The sequence below is a fragment of the Pleurodeles waltl genome, chromosome 3_1 (assembly GCF_031143425.1).
Source record: "Pleurodeles waltl isolate 20211129_DDA chromosome 3_1, aPleWal1.hap1.20221129, whole genome shotgun sequence".
NCBI classification, from domain to species: domain Eukaryota; kingdom Metazoa; phylum Chordata; class Amphibia; order Caudata; family Salamandridae; genus Pleurodeles; species Pleurodeles waltl.
Window position 1 is genome coordinate 578,279,654 of NC_090440.1, and position 19,950 is coordinate 578,299,603.

Genomic DNA, 19,950 nt, shown 5'->3' on the forward strand with positions numbered 1-19,950 from the left:
GCGTCTGGGAAGCGGGATAAGTAGTCAGCTGGGGCCTGTTGGCGACCGGGGATGTGACGGACCTGGAAGGAAAATGGTTGTAGTTCAAGGAACCATCGTAATATCCGAGAATTGGTATCCTTGTGGGCAGATAACCACGTGAGGGGAGCATGATCTGTAAAAAGTATGAAGGGGCGGCCGAGAAGGTAATATTGTAACGTATCCACGGCCCATTTTATGGCCAGACATTCTTTTTCAATAGTCGGATAGTGTTGCTCCCGGGGAAATAGTTTCCTGCTGATGTACACTACCGGGTGGTCTCTACCGTCCCCGTCAGGTTGGGCCAATACTCCCCCTAAACCCACATCTGAGGCATCAGTATAGAGATGGAAAGGTTTGGAGAAGTCTGGGCAACGGAGTACCGGATCTCTGGTTAGGAAGGATTTTAGTTGTTCAAAGCTGGACGTCTGTTGGGCCGAAAAGGGTGCTAGCCGATTAGGATGGGATTTAGATAGAAGGTCCGTGAGAGGGGCAGCTATGGTAGAATACTCAGGTATAAATCTTCTATAATACCCTACTAACCCTAAGAAGGAGCGTAACTCTTTCTTGGTTGTTGGTTTAGGGGCATTTAGTATGGCCTCTACTTTTTTTGTTTGGGGTTTCAGGTTCCCTTGACTAATTTTATACCCCAAGTATGATATGTCGGGAGTTCCTATGACGCATTTTTTTGGATTGGCAGTTAACCCTGCGGTGACAAGGGTGTGGAAAACTTGCTGTAAATGTTTGAGATGATCACTCCAGGTTTCACTGAAAATTACCACATCGTCTAGGTAGGCCGCTGCAAAAGATTGGAAGGGATTTAGGAGTCTATCCATTAACCTCTGGAACGTGGCTGGTGCTCCGTGTAAACCAAAGGGTAGTACAGTGAACTGATACAGACCGGACTGGGTGGCGAATGCTGTTTTTTCTTTATCTTCTGTGTCTAAGGGAATCTGCCAATACCCTTTTGTCAAATCTAAGGTGGTCATATATTTGGCTTTCCCTAGTTTCTCTAATACGTCGTCAACTCTGGGCATAGGATATGTGTCAAACAGGGAGTTTTCGTTTAGCTTCCTGAAATCAATACAGAATCTAATAGTACCGTCGGGTTTTGGTACTAAAACCACCGGGGAGCACCAGGGACTATTTGAAGGTTCAATCACCCCTTGGTCTAACATTTTCTGTATTTCAGTCTCCATAATCTGTTTCCTTGCTTCAGGAATACGATATGGTCGTAACCTCACAATCCTCCCTGGTATGGTTCTTATTTTATGAGTTATCAAGGTGGTTCTACCTGGTAATGCTGAAAAGAAATCCCGGAAATGTTCAAGTACTCTGTATACCTGTTCTTTTTCGGCTTTTGTTAAGGTTTCATTTACTGAGGGTAGATCGTCCCTGTTACTGTGTTCGGTTGGACAGAACTCAATACTTGACTTATTATTGGGACATAGAACTCCTGCCAACACGCCGGCAGTGTTCGAGGGGTCTGGGTCTTCCCATTTTTTTAGAAGATATATATGATAAATCTGTGATTTCCGGGGAGTATCTGATAACTCCACCAGGTAGGTAACTGGAGATACGGCTCTTATTATCTTATATGGGCCCTGCCATTTAGCAATTAGTTTTTGTTCTGAGGTCGGACGCATAATTAAGACCTGATCCCCTGGTTGTAAGACCCGTAACTTGCTTCCGCGGTCATAATATTGTTTTTGAGTGTTTTGAGCTTGTTCCATATTTACCTTGACCGTATCCCATAGATTTTGTAGTTGCGACCTTAAATTGTGAGCATATTCTAGAAGGGGTCTTCCCCCTTCTTCGGCCTCTTCCTCCCATGTTTCGATGGCCATGTCAAGAAGAGATCTTGGCTGTCTTCCAAACACCAGTTCAAAGGGGCTGTGTCCTGTAGAGGACTTTTCATGTGTTCGAATGGCATATAACACTAAGGGTAGTTTTTGATCCCAGTCTCTCCCTGACTCTTCCATTACTTTTTTTAGTAAGTTTTTTATTGTTTGGTTATATCTTTCGACTAATCCATCCGTCTGAGGATGATATACCGAGGTACGGATTTGGGAAATACCTAAGGTTTTACATATTTGCTTCATAAGAGTGGACATAAAAGGAGTCCCCTGGTCAGTGAGTATTTCATGTGGGAATCCTACTCGGGAAAAAACGTTAATCATGGCCTGGGCCACTGTCTTAGTTGTCATACTTTTTAAGGGAATGGCCTCGGGGTATCGGGTGGCATAGTCAACCAGTACTAGGATGTACGTATAACCTTTTGTGGATGGAATTACGGGTCCAATTAGATCCATTCCTATCCTACTGAAGGGAATGTCAATAATGGGTAGTGGTATTAGAGGAGCTTTCTTAGGTCTGCCGGGTTCAGTGAGTTGGCATCTGGGACATTGGGAACAAAACTTACGTATGTGAGCAAACACCCCCGGCCAATAGAACCGTCTAAGAAGGTATTCTTCTGTTTTTTCTCTCCCATAATGGCCTCCCCCTGGTTGACAATGTGCCATCGTTAGGACCTGATTGCGATAATGATCGGGTACGACTAATTGCTTCGTATGTTCTCCGGTATTGGTAGTGGTTACTCGATATAAGAGGCTTTTCTTAATGAGGAAGTAGGGACCTACCTCTTCGGTTTCTTCTTCTCTGGCCGACTTCCAAGCGTGAGCGAGAGAAGGATCTATTCTTTGCTGATGGGGAAAACTGACAGGGACTTCATGTGTTTCTGCAATAATGCCTGTGTCTGGTCCTGTTCTCTCCTTCCCCAAGTAAGTCAATTTTTCTATTCGTTTCTCTCTGCGTGATAACTTCCTCCGGATTGTGGGGCTTTCTATACTGCTATTGGAGAAAGGGGCTTCTCTCCACCAATCCTGTGTCAGTTTGGGTTGTCGAACATAATCCAGTATTTCTTGGAAATGTTCATAATCAGTTCCAATGATGCACTCCTCAATCAGATTGGGCATTATACCCATCGACAAGATATCTCAGTGTTTTCCCCATTCGACTGTGACGTCACGTAAAGGGTATTGTTCTTTATCTCCATGTATGCAACATATATTCACCCATTGTTCGTTTCTCTCATCTTCTACGGGGACTATATCTGTTCTCACCACCGACTGACTACATCCTGAGTCAACAAGGGCCCATATGAGTTTTCCGTTGACTGTCAAAAGCTGTTTAAATTTTGGGTTACCTTTTCCCGTACACAGTACCCTTCGCCTAGTAACTCCAATTTCCATTGGCTCACTACTATCTTGTTTCCTGGGGCACATTCGGGCGATGTGGCCCCACTCCCCACAGTTGTAACATTGGGGTCCTGCTACCGGGGGAGGGTTAGGAACTCGGTGAGGTACTGGTTCCTCCGGGAAGGGTTTAAATGCTATTTTAGGAATGGGAGGTCCTGGTTTTAGGTTGGGTCGGGTGGATATATTTCTTACATCAGTGGAGCGATGATAGGCACACGCTAAATTAATTGCCATGTCAGTAGTCACCTTTGGATGTTGACGTATCCAATGTTTAGTGGAGGTAGGCAGGGACTCTAAATACTGTTCAAGGACGATTGTTTGGATCACTTCCTCCCTACTATTTCCGGAAGACCCCAACCATTTTAAGGCCAAGTCCTTTACCCGATAATAAAAGGTTCGGGGGTCTTCATTGGGTCCCCATTTAATTTTTCTGAACTTAACCCTATAATATTCTGTGTCATGTCCCACGCGTTCCAAAATACTAGTCTTTATCTCTTGATATGGCGTGGTTCCACCCGGGTTTGCTGCTTGATATGCCGCTTGTAGAATCCCTGTAAGTAAGGGGGCGACATACTGACCCCATCTATCCTCAGGCCATTGGGCGGAGGACGCCACTCTCTCAAAATTAGTGAAAAAAGCTTCGGGGTCTTCCCCGTCTTGATACTTCTGTAACACGGAACTTGGGACATTGGGATGTACTTTACTACTAGCAATGGTCTCAGTCAATTTTTTCATGGCGGTCTCATGTACCAGTTGATTATTCGCGAGGATGGTTGCCTGACTTTTCAAAGCCGACTGCAACGCCTCCCTGTCCTCCTTGGCCTCTCGCTGGTGGGCCTCCCACACCAGTTGGAGATGCCGCTGGCCCTCGGCCAATTGCTTTATCATATCCTCTAATGAGGGTTGGTCACTCATGGTTATACTGTTCGATTACTGCGAGGGCTATACAGGTTTAGATCCCACTTCTGACACCACTGTCGCAGGTCGAACAGTATAAAGACCACTGAGACGTATTTTAGGTGACGGTAAGTGGTTTATTTTCCTTATGATAGGGGGGGGGTGGTTTTGGAGTAGTATACACAAAGTCACAAGTTTTATCGTCTTTCTTAGTCACCTGTTCTTCCTTTGTATTGCTTCCCAGGTTCGTGATGGTATATCCTTGTTTCTTGTTTTACAGGTAACCCAGCTGTCGTACTCGCTCATCGGAGTCCATGATGGTGCCGGAAATAGAAGGGAGAACGCCAAGGTAAGTATTGGGTTTCAGTAATAAGCTTTTCCTATACTCTTACTTTTGGACTGGGAGGTGGTATACACAAAAGGAGGGGTTGGTGCCAGTGGGGAAGTGGTTCAGGGACTAGTGCGCACACTTCTATTATTAGTGTAGAAATAAGTGACCCCGGTGAGTTACTTATAGTGCCCTTCCTTTTACCTCCCTCTCCAACCCTCCTTTATGACCCCTCCCCAGTCCCTTCTCCCCTATTTCCCTTCTTTCTGTCCCAAAAGGACCGTACCTTGTTAAGCCACGACCCTCCAGGGTCGTGGCTGGATTGGTAGTGTTCGTCCTGCTGGTGTCCTGCTTCCAGGTTCAGGAGCTCTTCTCTTCCCTCTCTGTCTGTCAATTCCTCGTCTGCTTCTTTCCTGGTGTCCTTCTCCTCCTCGCGCTGCTCTCTCCTTGGTCTCTCTGCGTCTTCTTTTCTCTCCTCTCGCCTTTCTTTTACCGCGTTGTTCCTCTCCCTCCACACCCCGCGTCTCCTGTTTTCACCTTTTTAACCCGGGAAACACACGTCGTTTCCCGGGCAACGGTACCTTGTCGGCCGTGTTCCGGCCGCGTCTCCCCGGCAACGGGAAGACGCGGAAATGACGTATCGGCTTTGGCCGATACGTCAGTTCCCGTGTCCGTAGCCGGGCGATCCCGGCTACAGTGCCCTGGGGCATTTTTCTTAGTGCTCTTGTGGAGGAGCTGTCCTTGTCATTAACACTCCTGCACCTGATAATATGGAGAAGTTGTCATTCGCTGGGCCGTGTAAATATTACAGCAAGTCTATACACGATTTGGCCGCCAAAATGGAACCTCTCAGGGAACTAACAAGAAACAAAACTAAATTCTTTTGGACTGAAAAACAATAAGCAGCATTTAAGCACTGTCAAACCATTTTGTTTTCAAGTTTGCATTGTAAATGTAGATGCCAGCTTTCACGATATTGTATGAGTGTTGTGTTAAGACTGGGAAAGATGAATAGTGTGTGGCATGTACATCCAGGACACTTATTAAAACAGAGAGAAGGTATGCATTCATTGTAAAGGAACTGTTGGCGTGTGTGTGGGCCATTGAACATTTCTGCAACAGTGTGTGGGGGAAACAGGTTCATTCTGAAGACTGACCATAAGCCGTCAGTGGAATTTTGTCACCAGGTAGTGGGTGGAATGCCACTGCGTGTATAGCTAGACTCATATCTAGGATACAAGAATACAGCTTCAGTGTTGAGTACATACCAGGCAAATATAATTTAATGGTGGATTGTCTGTACAGATTGCCATGCCATGACAGAAGTATTGAAGAGCAAAATTAAACTGAGAAGGTTGCAACAGTTAAAGATTTTGTGAGTGCAGAATTCACAGGTTTGTCAGAGGAGGTATGGAAAAGAGAGACAGATGAGGATGCAATGTCGCAACTGGTCAATAAGTATTTGATGGAAGGGTGGCCCAAAGAGAAATGTGTGTCTCCTGAAGTAAGACCTTTGTTCAAGGTTTCTGAGGAGTTGGAAAAGGCAAGAGATCTAATTTTCAAAGAAGGTAAGTGTGTTCCTTCATGCACCATGCAAGAGAAGATTTTGGAAATGGTGCATTGGATGGCGCACACCAAGGGATATCTTCCATGACGAGGCTCATCAGAGCTAATTTTTGGTGGCCTCGCATGGATATAATGGTAGAACGGTTGGTGAGAGAGTGTATGGTGTGTTTAAACAGTGCCAAAATACTCAAGGTGTTACCTGCTCCCTTCAAACTTGTGTTGTGTCTGAATTCATCTTGGGAGAATATGGCTTTCAATATCTCTGGTACGTATAACAGTTTGACCCGGGAAGCCAGATGGGCCTTGGTCATAATTGACTATCACTCCAAGCGGCCAGAAATCAAGTTTGCTGCACATGCCACCTCTCTGATGGTAGAGTTCTTTAGAGAAGTATTTGCTCAGGAAGGCTGCCCAGAGGTGCTGGTAACTTATAACACAGTGCAATTTAAGTCAGGTGAGATGGAACAGTTTTTGATTTAGTGTGGCATCAAGCATGTCACCACAGCATTATTGGAACCACATGAAAATGGTCAGGTTGAGCGCTTTAACCATGTTCTTAAGGATGTATTGAAGTAGCACATAATTCTGGGAGAGGGTGGAACAATTTATTAAGAGGGAGACTTTGGATGTATCACATTACTCCTCATTTGGTTACTGAAATGAGTCCTTTAGGTTTGTTGAAAAGAAGAGATTCCATATCAAAGTTGTGTATACGGTGGATAAAAGAAGATTATAAAATCTAATAGTGTGGATCTTGGTAAAATAGCTAAAAGGGTGAAGGAGAAACAGGAGAAGATGAAAATGAGATGCGATTAAAAATGGAAAGCGAAAGAGCCCACATTTGTAGTGGGAGATTGGGTAAGGATACTCAAACCAGGATTCACTGTTAAAGGAGGTTCGAAGTTTGGTCATGCTTTGAAGGTGAATAAGAACAGTCTGGTCACTCAAGATGGTAGGGTGTGGAATGTGAGTGGTCAAGGGAATGTGAGGAAGAAGTCATTATGTGATTAGAATGGGTAGTCAGCTTTAGGTTCGAGTGACTGGAGTGGAAGTGCTCCTGTTGGAATAGCTTGGGAACAAATGGCGATTCATCATCTGATGCTACAGCTGTTGGACATTCCTTTGAGAATGAATCCGAAGCATCACGGTAAAAAAGAGTTGCAGAACCAGTCATCTGCCAGCAAGGTTTGATGGCAAAGCATTAGTTGCTTTAGTTTTATGTTTGCTGGTTGGGAAGGTGTATATACATAAGCCTTGTGTGTATTAGTGTTTACTTCCAAGTACTATTAGGGTTCTGCTGTCTCCAGGGAGATATTCAGGAATCCCTCTGAAAGGCAGTTTCCAGAGGACTTGTCTGCATGCTGTCCTGTTTGCACTGTGCTGCTATCAATAAAGAAGATATTATAAAATACACAGCATTGAATTCAACAGTATGTTGTTACCTAGGGATAAGAAGCAATGGCGCTAGCATTTTAGGTAATAGAAACATATGTGACATTTAAACCGTACTTTTCAGATCCAGGTTAAAGAACTATTGGCAAAGCTACTAGGTCTTGCCTCTGTAAAATCTATTGGCATTGGCAAAAACATATTTAGCCGAGTTGAACAGCACTGCAGCTGTTGTGCATCATGACTAAAAGCAACGAAGAAGGCAGACTACTGGATGGGAGGGGAAGAAGGATGTGGCCTGGGGCACAGCTGCTGTCTTTGGAACTGGGGAACCAGGTTTGAGTCTCTGCGTCAGGTCAACATTCTTTGGTTCTGGGCAAATCACTTAATCTCCCTTTCCTTCAAAAGATAAAGAATGGGATGTTGTGGAACGGAATTGATGCTAATTTAAAGCACTAAATACAAATAAAGAACGTAAAGCTGTGGAATGTAACTGGTGTTCATGTAAAGCACTGGTACATTCGTCTTGAGTTCACGCTACAAAAAAAATGCCAGTAAAATGAGAAATTGCACCTCAATCACATGGTGGGCAGTGGATGTTCATTAATTAACATTAACCTGCAAATGAACCATATGCTGGCAAACAAACGGAGGTCACACTGCACATGTTCTATTAGAAGGCAGCAAAAAGAATGATAAGGGTGCCAACGAATAGTAAGTAGTCAGTGGGTTAAAAGCCCCTGTTTAGACTTTTTGTTTCTGCAGACACAACATATCATTGCCATAGTAACTGTGGGTAGTGGGGATCTGCAAGTGAGAGCTAAAAACGGAGAGAATTGCAGGCTTTGGCAGTGTCAAGACTCTCATGTGTAGCTTCCTGAATGTAGGAATGCACACCATGGGAGCAAAGCTAGAGCAAGAGGTCTGGCAGGAGTGTAGCTCGAAAAAGAGAAGACATGTAGTTCCTGGGTGAAGGGCTATGGATAGCCCTGTGATAGAAACAGAGAACATTGAACATGCAGTGTTTTTGGATAGGAAGCCAGCGAAGGGTGAAAAGATGAGACCTGGAATGAGACATGCAGTTTAACTTTGGATTAGTTGTAGATATCCAGGCCAACCCACAAAGAGAGAATTGGAGAAGTCTAGTCTGTAAATGATGAGACCCTGAAGCAGGTTTTTTTTTTGGTTGAGCTAGGGAGAAGGGGCTGCATTTACCTGATCACTTTCATAATCAAGAAGCAGGTGGATGTAAGTATGTTGATGTGATTTCCGAAATTTAGGTGCTGATCAAAAACAATGTCTAAACTGCAAGCGAAGGAGCAGGGATGGGTACTAAGCCAAACGAGTCTGGCCACCAATTATGCAACAAGACCAAGGAATTTCCAAAAATCATAACATCTGTCTTGCCAGTGTTGAGGCAGAGGGAGTTGGAGCCCACTTAATGAGTGGATTAGCAGAGACAACTTTTGGATTGATTTTGAAGACTAGCCAGGCCACCGTCTTGTCAGAGGACGACGTGTGTGACATCAGCACACTCAGAAAACTACAGGCCGTAAGACACTATGAGCTTGACCGTAGGATCACAGAGGTTAAATAATGTCTAGCTCAATGAGAAGTTTGTGTTCAGCCAGAAGGCTTGAATATGATCCTTACGAAAAGAAGCTAGCAAGGCATGGTCTAAGCCTTTGAGTCCGATATCCCACAAAATATGTGAACGTTTAGTGAGTGTTACTTTGTCAAAGGCTCCAGAGAGGTCGAAGCACAAAACCACTCATCCAAGCCAAGAATCATATAAATGGCATTGTTGAACTGCTTGTTGCCAAATATATGAGTCAATCAAAACAAGCTAGAAAAATAGGCGTAAAGCTGTAACAAATAAACTTTGTCACAGCATCAACTTCTAAAAAGACATTTAAAAAGACATCATGCATGAACAAATAAGTGAATGTGAAATAAAGTGAAAAGCCTCCATGCTATTCTCCTTTCCAGTGCAAGTAATAACAAATGTTAACTACAGCCCAATATATGTATAAAATTTACAAGGCCAATATTTGCTACCATGATATTGAACAATCAAATTATCCATGTTGTGGAAAAGCCTCCAACAATGAATCACTTTATGAGACACACACTTTTGAAACAATACCAAGGTCCTTATCATAAATACATAAAAGATGGAGTCACTGGTGTCTATGAAGACACCAGTGCTTACTGCTGTGCTTTCACATAACCTTTGATGTTTGTCCCATAGTCACTGACATTTCCCATCTTAGCAGAGTCCTGTGTGAGGCATGCCTCATGTATGAGCTTTTCAGAGGCACTGCCACTGCCCGCTTCAAGGTAAGTCCATTAAGAGAATAGCTATGCCGAAGACAAGCCGTCACATGACAAGTACATTGGAAATGTAACAACCGCTGGACAACCCTTTTTGAACTTTCAGATTTATCTTCCACTAGCCTAGTACCTTCAGAGGAGGGCGGGAAAGGAGAAGCAGCTTGTCTTTCTTCGAAATTGCTCTGTGGGCCTGGAGGAAAACTGCATTACATAGTAGAACTTTAGGCAGATATTTCATTTGCTTAAGGTACTTTCTACAGACGTATCATGTATGATCTGCAGACCACAGAGCTGAATCCTGGTGAGGCCAATGCAGCCTTCAGGATTACAAAAAAGTAGCAGCTCCTCATTGAGTGAACGTAACATATTCTATGAATGCGTTGAAAGTTCAGCGAGTTATTACTATGTAACAGATAACTTCATTTTTAGTTATTATTTAATGTCCATATAAATATTGAGAACACAAGACTTTCAGTTGTATTTGGGCCAATTACGTTCAGTATAAAATTTGTACATTTTAAGGGTCTTGAGACTTTTTTTTAACTTTTCATTTGCCCGACTGAAGCTCTGGTGCATTATAGTATCTTGCTAAAATATTCTCATCTCTCTTCCCCTTACTTGTTTTGAATATTTCAGTTTAATCAGTAGGAATATAATTATTTGACATGTTTGTTGTCGTATTTTCATACAACTCTTTGTTGATGGAGGCTCTTTATTATTTCTGCTGTTCAGTTCCTCTGGTCATGAATAGGGGTCTTTCTCAGATTACATGGCTTTTGTCTATCTTGAATAGAATAAATATGTAAGACAAATTGCTAATAAAAATGTTCTTATAAAAGACACTTTAAATGTTAAAAGACAAATATTGATTTCATGGGCAAACGTGCCTAGCCCATATCTGTATTCTTGGAAGGTCAAGAGTATCTCCAATTATGAGACTACATCTCCTTGGAAACCAAATTACCAAACAATGCTGTACTCCAATTGGAACTGAAATGATCACTAATGTAGAAGTAGTTGCATTCCAGCAACCTTTATTTTCTTCTGTCTTCGCTCCTTTCCCTTCTGAGAACGAGGAAGTGTGTATATATATTTTGGGTGCCTTTTGAGACAGTAAGAAAATTAATAGCTGTCAACTAAAGGATGCTACTTGGGGCTCCTTGGTCGAGCTGAAGTACATAATCTACAAACCTAAAAAAATGTAGTCAGGACATGTAATCGGTAGTGGGTATGTCTGTCAACAGACCGGATGGATTCTGATGAAACTACTGCGATCTAGGGTGGGAAAGCATGCAAGGCCAGATGCAGAAAGATGAAAGACCAACAGCTTGTGGCAGCGTGGGTATATTTTGGGCCACTTGGCTATTCAGAAGCAAATCCCGGTCACAGTATATCCATTTATGGTGGACACTCAACAAAACACGTTTGGTAGTTTAGAGAGTCAACATCTGGTGTTCCCCCGGCTCCAAAACACCATTTGAAGGCTGGGTTCAGGAACCACAAACCTAAGTACAGACCAACTCCACTTAGTCCTCCACCAGATACTACAGCACACCTGCACGTCCCAGTAGTACCTGTATGATGAAAAACTCACTTCCAGCCTCACAGGTGCAGGCATAGCACTCAGAACAATTACGATTGCGTTGATGGGAAAATCCAAATTATACCCACCCTAATTTTTACAGCTGCCTAACCAAGACCTCTCTTAAACACACTTAGGGGCTTATTTAAGGTTTGGCAGGGAGGTACTCCATCACAAACATGTTGAATGTTACATCCACCATATTACAACTACCATTGTCTATAATACACTTTGCAAGATAATGGAAGGGGCATCCACCACGTTTGTGAAAGAGTATCCTGCCTACCAAGGTCTAACAAAAGGCCCCAAGTTATTTAACACTTATAGGTGCAGCGCTAATTGAGCACTTGTATTTTTTTTAAATGCAGTCTTCTTTAAACTTAGCCAGCATTTACCACTCTTTAGAGAAGAATACGTCTCACCGGATTAACAAAAAGATCCTAAGGTGTTTTTACAATTTGAAGCTGTAGGCCAATTTACTGCTTACTACCACACTCCATTATGAAAGTAGGAGGCACCAGTTCGGCATTTTCTATTAAATTACGAATATTTGCACAAATAAATATATTCTGTTCATTTGCAGCGACATTGCAACATTATTACCCTACCCAACTACCCTGAGGAACGTATTATAGTGACTTCGATATCCCTTAGTCAAATTTAAATTCGGGTTTAGGCCCCGTTTGAAAAGTACTTACAGCACCCAGGGAACTGTTATTCTACTTATGTAGGAAAAGTACCTCAGTATTACACAAGACAATGAATTTGTAGACATTGACCATGCCTGCAAAAAAACTAATGGTACATTCAACTCGACGGGGATAGGGGCCAAGTTCAATAACATAATGTCACACTAATGTACTCTTCATGTAAGAGCATTGCCCATTAGATTTGATTTCACAGCCACTCAAACAAACTTTAAACATATCTATTCAAGTCTTGAAAGATCTGACGGCAAAGATACAGAGTGTGATTAAATATTGCTTCACTTTAAGACACAAACCTTTATTTTACCCAGGAAATACTCACCTGAAATTTCTTTTTTGCCACAAAGTACTGCATACGACGAATCACTTTAATAGCTGCACGGTGGTGTTCTTTTAACCTGGTGGACAACCGGAAGACAATTAGTGCATCCAGAAAAGACACCTTTGGCAGAAATTTGACATATATTGAATAAACCAGCAATTCCTTCCATTTGAGTAACTGGATGAGACAGCCTGGCGGTGAGAGGGAGATTTACTCGGCTCTGCAAACAGGAGTTCATTGGCGCATTTTTCAGGTTTTAAAGTGATGTGGAGGGGAGACATTGACTGCAAAAGTTTCCTCTTCGTACATTTGATTTATTGTTGTGAATTTGTATAGCCTGGACATTGCCTAAAGGTGTCCCAGTGTTTTACATGGTCGCACAATTAACAAACATGATTGAAACAATTACCATTAACAAAGACACCATAGACTGCACAATATGAAAAGGGGAAACTGCTATATTTGAGTTGTAATTGGGATAGTGAGGAATATAGTGGGGTTTAGCAAACATATATACTGTTTTCATCAAAAATAAGAATATATGTAATGGTGTACAAATTATAAAATGGGGAAGAATGGTTCAGAGATTATCCATTAGGGAAATCCCTGTTTGACATAACCCCTCTTACAAAGGAGACATCTTCAGATACGCGAGTCTTAAAACATTTTGGTTCATAAAGTTCTTACCTGGATCACTGATTGCGCCAACAGAGTTGCCCCCATGAAGCCCACCAAACTCAAGAGACCCACCAAACATACCAATTAGTACACCACGGAATCAAGAACCGCGAAACGCAACTGCAAGTGACTAGAAGGAAAATGGCACACCAGAAAGGAGCCCACAGACCGAGCTCCAGTCAAGTCGCCCCTCAAACAATACCATCAACTACTGAAAGAGATGGAGAGGAGCTCCCTAGCCAACTGCATCGATGCCAGCTGTAAAAACAGCAAAGAACTCTTCAACATCGGCAGACAATTCTCCAAGCCTTTCAGCCACCGGAAACATCATCAGCCCTTCTCAGGAACTCTGTGACACCCTGGTGGACTTCTTCCATGACAAGATCTCCACCATCTAAAAAAACTTTAAATCCCAGCTCACTGCCGGTGACACACAGACTCCTTGCTCCCACGGATACAAATCTGATGCTATTTACCACCATTTACTCACCACCTGGGACCAGCTCACCACACAAAACAACACAGTCATCATGAATTCTGTACACTCAGGGGCACCCGAGAACCCCTGCCCCAGCACATTTTTAGCCTCGTGAGCAAGATGATCACTGCCATCTTCAACTCAGCCATAACCACCATCACCGAAGTATGGATACATGCAGAAGTCAAACCCCTTCTCAGAACACTTTTCACTGACATTGTGAATTCAAGAACTACCGTTCCAAATCTCTGCTCCCCTTTCCCACCAAAGTTCTTGAAAAGGCTATCAATGGCCAGCTCACAGAACACCTGGAAAATAACAAACTTCTGGTCCCCTCCCAATCTGGATTCCACACCAAACAGCACCTAAATCGCCCTGAACGCTGCCAGTGATGCCATCAGAACCCTCCTCGACCAGGGAGAAATGGCAGCCCCGATCCTCCTCGACCCTTCAGCAACATTCAACACTGTATTCCACCAAACCCTTATCAACAGACTTCATCATATCTGAATCCAAGGAGACAGCCTCAAATGGATTTCATCCTTCCTCAAAGAAGGACAAAGAGAATCCAGATACCATCTTTCACCTGAGAACCCAACAACATAATTTGTGACATCCCTTGAGGCTCATCTCTCAGCCCTACACTGTTCAACCAATACATGACCCCTTTGTGAACAGCGTCAAAGCCCATGGAATGAACATAACTTCCTACACAAAAGATACCCAGCTCATCCTCTCACTACCAGAATACCACTCCACCTTGAAAGCCAACTTCCACAGGTACATGATGGTCATCACCAACTGGATGAAAAAAGACTGCCTAAAACTCAAGAGACAAAACGGAAGTGCTGATCTTTGGGAATAACACTTCCCTGTAAAATGACTTCAGGTGGTCTACTGAATCAGGACCAGCACCCAGTCTGACAGATCACGCTCACATTATCCTGGACAGCAAGCTCACCGTGAATAACAAGAGCAATGCAGTCTTCTGCCTGAATGCTCACTCTCCACATGCTCCATAAGATCTTCAAATGGCTCTCTGTCAACACCAGATGAACAGTCACTCAAGCCCTAGTCACCAGCTACCTGAACTACGGCAGTGCACTCTACATTGGAATCACCAAGCACTTCCTGAAGATATTACAGATCATACAGAATTCAGCGGCCAGACTCATCCTCAACATCCCCAAACAGACACAAACCACTCCCCATCTCAAGAACCTCCACTGGCTCCCCAGTCAGAAGAGATGTCTATTTAAGGTGCTGATCCACACCTACAAGACCCTTCACAATCAAGGACCAGCATACATCAACAACCACCTGATCTTCCACCAGCCCTCCAGACACCTGCGCTTCACTTCCCTCTCCCTTGCACACATACCCAGCATCCACCACAGCAACAGTGGAGGATGCTCCTTCTCCTACCTCACGTCGAAATCCTGGAATGACCTCCCCCTCCATCCACGGACCTCATCCTCTCTTCTGGAATTTAGGAAAGTACTCAATACCTGGCAGTTCAACTGAACCCCTTAGCAGCTATGTTTGCAGCACATGGATAACCTTTGTGGGTGTCTAGCCACGCTCTATAAATTCTGTTTGCCTGATAAAAGTTTGACATAAAGTTAAAAAGAGCCTATTAATCTTACTTTTGAAAACTTTATATGTTCTGATGGCAGGTGGGATGGAATTCCAGAGTTTGGGTGCACTTCGTGAGAAAGACTGAGGTGCTTTACTGACTGTGACCTCAAGTAGATTGTGACCTCATTAGAAGAGTGTTTGAGATGTATAATTACTTTTTAGTACCTGACATGATATCTTTACTGGCAAATTAGTTTGGAGTGTAAGGCTTGTGCATGATACAGGCAAATGTAAGAGCTCCTTGCATCCATGGAAGTCAATTCAAGGAGAACGAGAATATTGTGAAGCAGCTATATTTCCTGGTTCCAGAGATCAATCTAGCTTCAAAATGCAGTGCGGTTTCAGAGAAGAAAGATGTAGTCTTGGCATAACCATCAGCAGGGCATTACCATTGCCTAATCTTTTAAGGAATAGTGATAGAATGATTTTTTTAAAATCATCCCCATATAGTAAAGGGAGATCCACACAAAGTCTAATTTTGCAATTGTGCTCCTTTAGCCTAATCTTTTATCTCCGTCTGGAGGTTTCAATTCTTGTAAAGTATTGGCACACTTAATGATGAATCAGTGACTGAAGGGGCTGAGAGTGTTCAACCATGATGGTAGTGTGGTGGAGCAGTTGGCAAAAGTGATCAGCAAGAACTCTATTTTAACAGGGTTAAATTTAACATGGTGATGTGTCTTACAGGATTGTGCGGAAGAAGGTATCATCAAAGATGGGAACCTGTTAAGTACAACTGGGTGTCTTTGACGTGGAAGTGGTTCAAAATCTTTGAATATTTTAGAAGCAAACCAAGTGACCTATATGTAATTGAAGAAGGTGGAAGATCTGAAGAGCTTAGTGGTATACCAGTTGCAGTAGTAAAGGGATTTAGGGAGTTTTTATGTCTTGACAGCATTTATCGTCATCTCACTTATGAGTAACTCTTATCTTTGTCTTAGGCAGCAACCTTAAGCAATTTCAGGTCAGCCATGTTGTTGTAGAGGCGTCATGTGCTTAGCTTCTCCACTCTGAATAAGACACGATTCAGCACTTTTACATGCAGTGGGTATGACGGCGTTGTGGCAAAGGTCCATAAAAGGCAAGATCATCTGCACACATTTGTGCCCTAGAAGCAATCTGTGTCTTGCATGTCAGATTTCTCACACCATGCTTCTGAAACTGTGTCCAATACATCATCTTTCACACTCCTAAATGCCTCTCTGAGGCTCAGTTTTGCTTATCCTGGGCCTTCTCTCCTTTATCTCGAATTCCCACATCCCCTCCACCCTTTTAGCCTTAAACTTTCACTTCCTCTTCAGTCAAGTGATCTTTGACTAACACTTAGGCAGTCATTATGAGTCTGGCTGTCTCTTCACCACCCGACTCGCAGTGATGGTTTGACCGCGAACAATGAGGCGGTCCAAATGCCACATTATGACCATGGTGGTTGTGCCTCGGTTGGACTGCCAGTATCAGTTGTCCTGGCAGTCTGACAGTTGTGGCGGTCCTAATCTGCCAGGGCCGCACTGCAAGCAGCTGCCCTGCCAGCCCTGGGGATTATGAATTCGTTCTCAGTCAGCAATTTAAAAAAGGCTGGCAGAGAACAGGTGCAGGGGGGCCCAGGGGGGTCCCTGCAATGCCCATACACTTGGCATGGGCAGTGCAGGGGCACCCCTGGCCAGCACTGTCACTATGTTCACTGTCTGCTTTGCAGACAGTGAACATTGGGAGGGTGCTGGTGCACCGTGCATCCTACAGCATTGCCGCCGGCTTGTTTACGAGCCGGAGACAATGCTGTTTCCTGCTAGGCTGGCGAGCGGAAACTTCCACCCGCTGACCTAGCAGGAAACTCATAATGGGCCGAGCGGGGAGGTAGCCATTTTGGGGGCAACCTCCCCGTCGTGAGTTCGGCGGATGGGCAAAACCATCCGCCAAACTCATAATCAGGCCCTTAGTCTTTAAAACAACATGAGTTTTAAATACACAAGTTAGTCCTTGATACAAAGTCAATGTCCTTTTTAGGCCTCATCTAGATAGCACACGTGCTGTCTCTTCGAGGCATATTGTTTTATAAATGAAGGTTTGGAGCCCACCCATTAGTTACAATTGTTTGGCTTCATTGTCCCTTTCATTTTCTTGCTTCTTATTTGTCAGCTACCATGGGTTTCCTTCCTCTTTGTGTGTTTCTCCCTCCCCTGGAGCCTGGGTAGATTACTTGCGTCTTTCCACTGCTCCTTTTTTTAGGTGCTACATTTTTAACTTGTGTAATTTGTGCTTAAGCAGTCTACCAGAGTGAGTCTTTTTTTTGCTGTTTTCGTTGTATTTGTTGTGCCCCATTTGTGTTCTTCCCATCTGCCGACTCTCTGCTTGCCTCCAGCCCCTCCTTCTTGCTGTTGTCCATCTGCTTGCTTGCAGTCCCTTACGTGCACCCTTTGTTGCCATCTACTTGCCACCAGCCCCTCCTTCCAATCTTCCACTGTCCCTCCTCCCCTCAAATGTCATTAGTTTGTCCCCAGTCCTTCCTTCTCACAATCGGTTGTAATCAGCTTGCTCCAACACTCCACGGCTATTGCCTCCCACCTTTCCTCCCACAATAAACAAAAAAAGCTTTTTTCCCCCACACCCTCTACCCAGGTTGTTCCCCACATGCCCTCCCCTCCACACTCAACTGTATCAGCTTGTCCCAAGCCCTCTCTTCTCATTCTTAGTTGTTGTCACCTCCCTCCCTCCGTTGTCCTGGTTGCACTTGACTCACCACAGGTGTTACTTCCAAGCTCCCCTCCTGCAAAAAACAAACAAAAAAAAAAACACTTTTTCCCCACACCATCTGCCTGTGTTGTCCCCCACACGCCCTAACTCCCACCATGTTGTTTCACGTCCAGCCAGCAGAAAAAAAAAAATTAAAAGCTATGATGCAGCCACACTGTTGTAGAACATGGCTCAAAACATTGAAAAAGCCAATTGCTCTCTCGTAGGGGAGTGCTATTGGCTTTGACAATGCTTGTTATCATTGAATTGGAGCTCTATAGTTCGTTCCACATAGAAACAAGATCTCATAGTTCCTCCATTTAAAGGGCCTTTCTATCCTCTTCTAGGCTTTAGTAGTGTACTTCTCTGGTGGACTGGGACTAAAAACACCAAAGGCCTGATTTAGATCTCGGGGGGCGAGTTACTCCATTGTAACAGTGATGGATATCCCATTCACTGAAATATAAATTTCATTATTTCCTATGGGATTTATATTTCGGTGGATGGGATAACTGACACGGTTGTGACAGAGTAACTCGTCCAACGAAAACTAAATCAGGCCCCTAGTCAGTATATAAAATCTTTAACCAGGACAAACCTTGTTGGTGTATTTGACCCATGCTCCATTGTTGCCACGCTCAAACTGCACCTAGGCCCTAGTCAACAGTGAGTATTGACTATCATTGGCATTTTTGTCTCTACTAGACTATAAAACATTTTTAAAAATCATGCCTCCGGTTCCCCTTATTGGATTTTTATCATGTTGGTGTCATTTTGTTTATTAACATTTACACTATTTTGAGAATTCAATTTGGAATTTTTTATTGTTTTGCATTTTGACTTTATTGGTGTTGTGATACCACATAGATACTTTACACATTGCCCTAAGTTAAGCATGTCTGCTCTGTGCCATACCTAATAGGAGGTTGAGCCAAGGTTAATTTAGCAGCTAAATGGTTGTGATTACTCATTGGGCTAGGTAGTCACCCACTACAAATAATAATCTAATTTCTTAAAATATGTTACACCCATCTGAGTAATCAAGAAGGAGAGGTTAGGTCCCAATGAAAGCTACCAGCACCTTTGGAGGGCCACAATAGCACTGAAATATGTTGGCCTTTCATTTTGGATAGAATTATTACCCTAATCCAGGGTTCTGCAAAGTCGGTCCTGGAGAGCCGGGTCCATGCCAGATTTTTAATATATCCACATTTAGAAAACTGTAGATTTCTGAAACATCTTTTTTCTAAATGTGGATATGCTAAAAATCTGGCATGGACCTGGCTCTCCAGGACCGACTTTGCAGAACCCTGCTTCTTTTAACCATACTCACAAAGACCATAAAAAAATTATTTTCATCAACCAGTAGGTATTTCTAACTGGACTCCACTGTACACTTATTACAAATTATCCCCACAGACCACCTTTCTCAGGTCACCTTGACCACTCTGTGACTTTTGATTTTCCACCTCTAGAGCTCTCCTGTTTTCTAGAGTTGGTGTCTACATTGGCCGATCCTTCTACCAATGTGAGGAGGAGCCCTATGTTGAAGAATGGCTCCTTGGAGTGGATGAGGATTGTTTTATCCATTAAGGAAAATACCCCTATAGGGAACACCACTGTTACTTTTGTCCTTTTATTCCCCTACACTCTAGGTACCTTTTTGTACATCTATGTATGCATCCGTCAAACCAATTCTTCCTCATACTTTGACATGTTAAACAGATATTTGCCTAAATAAAATATTTCATTAAATTACAATCTACAGCATTTAGAGTCTCTAGTTAAACCCCCTCTTTACCCCGATCATTTCAACTTTGGATCCAAGATCTTTGCACAAATAGGTGCATGATGCAACACATGTTTTGCCACCATTCAAAGAATGTGATGGTCTTTCTGATTTACAATTTACTGTGCTAGTTGATCAAGCACCATGAACGCCAAAAAATATCAAATTTCACCTTTCTAGTTTATCACACATTTATCCCTTACTAAACAGAGAAGGGGAACCCTTAGCCTAGGAGTG

General features: G+C 43.3%; 1 protein-coding gene across 1 annotated transcript in view; it reads right to left on the reverse strand.

Moving 5' to 3' along the window:
• KCNQ1 (potassium voltage-gated channel subfamily Q member 1) overlaps nt 1–19,950 on the reverse strand; it is a 743,603-nt gene that overhangs the window by 139,705 nt on the left and 583,948 nt on the right. Inside the window, exon 12 of the mRNA XM_069223021.1 lies at nt 12,401–12,476. Coding sequence (XP_069079122.1) covers nt 12,401–12,476 — 76 coding nt within the window. The remainder of the gene's footprint in view (nt 1–12,400; nt 12,477–19,950) is intronic.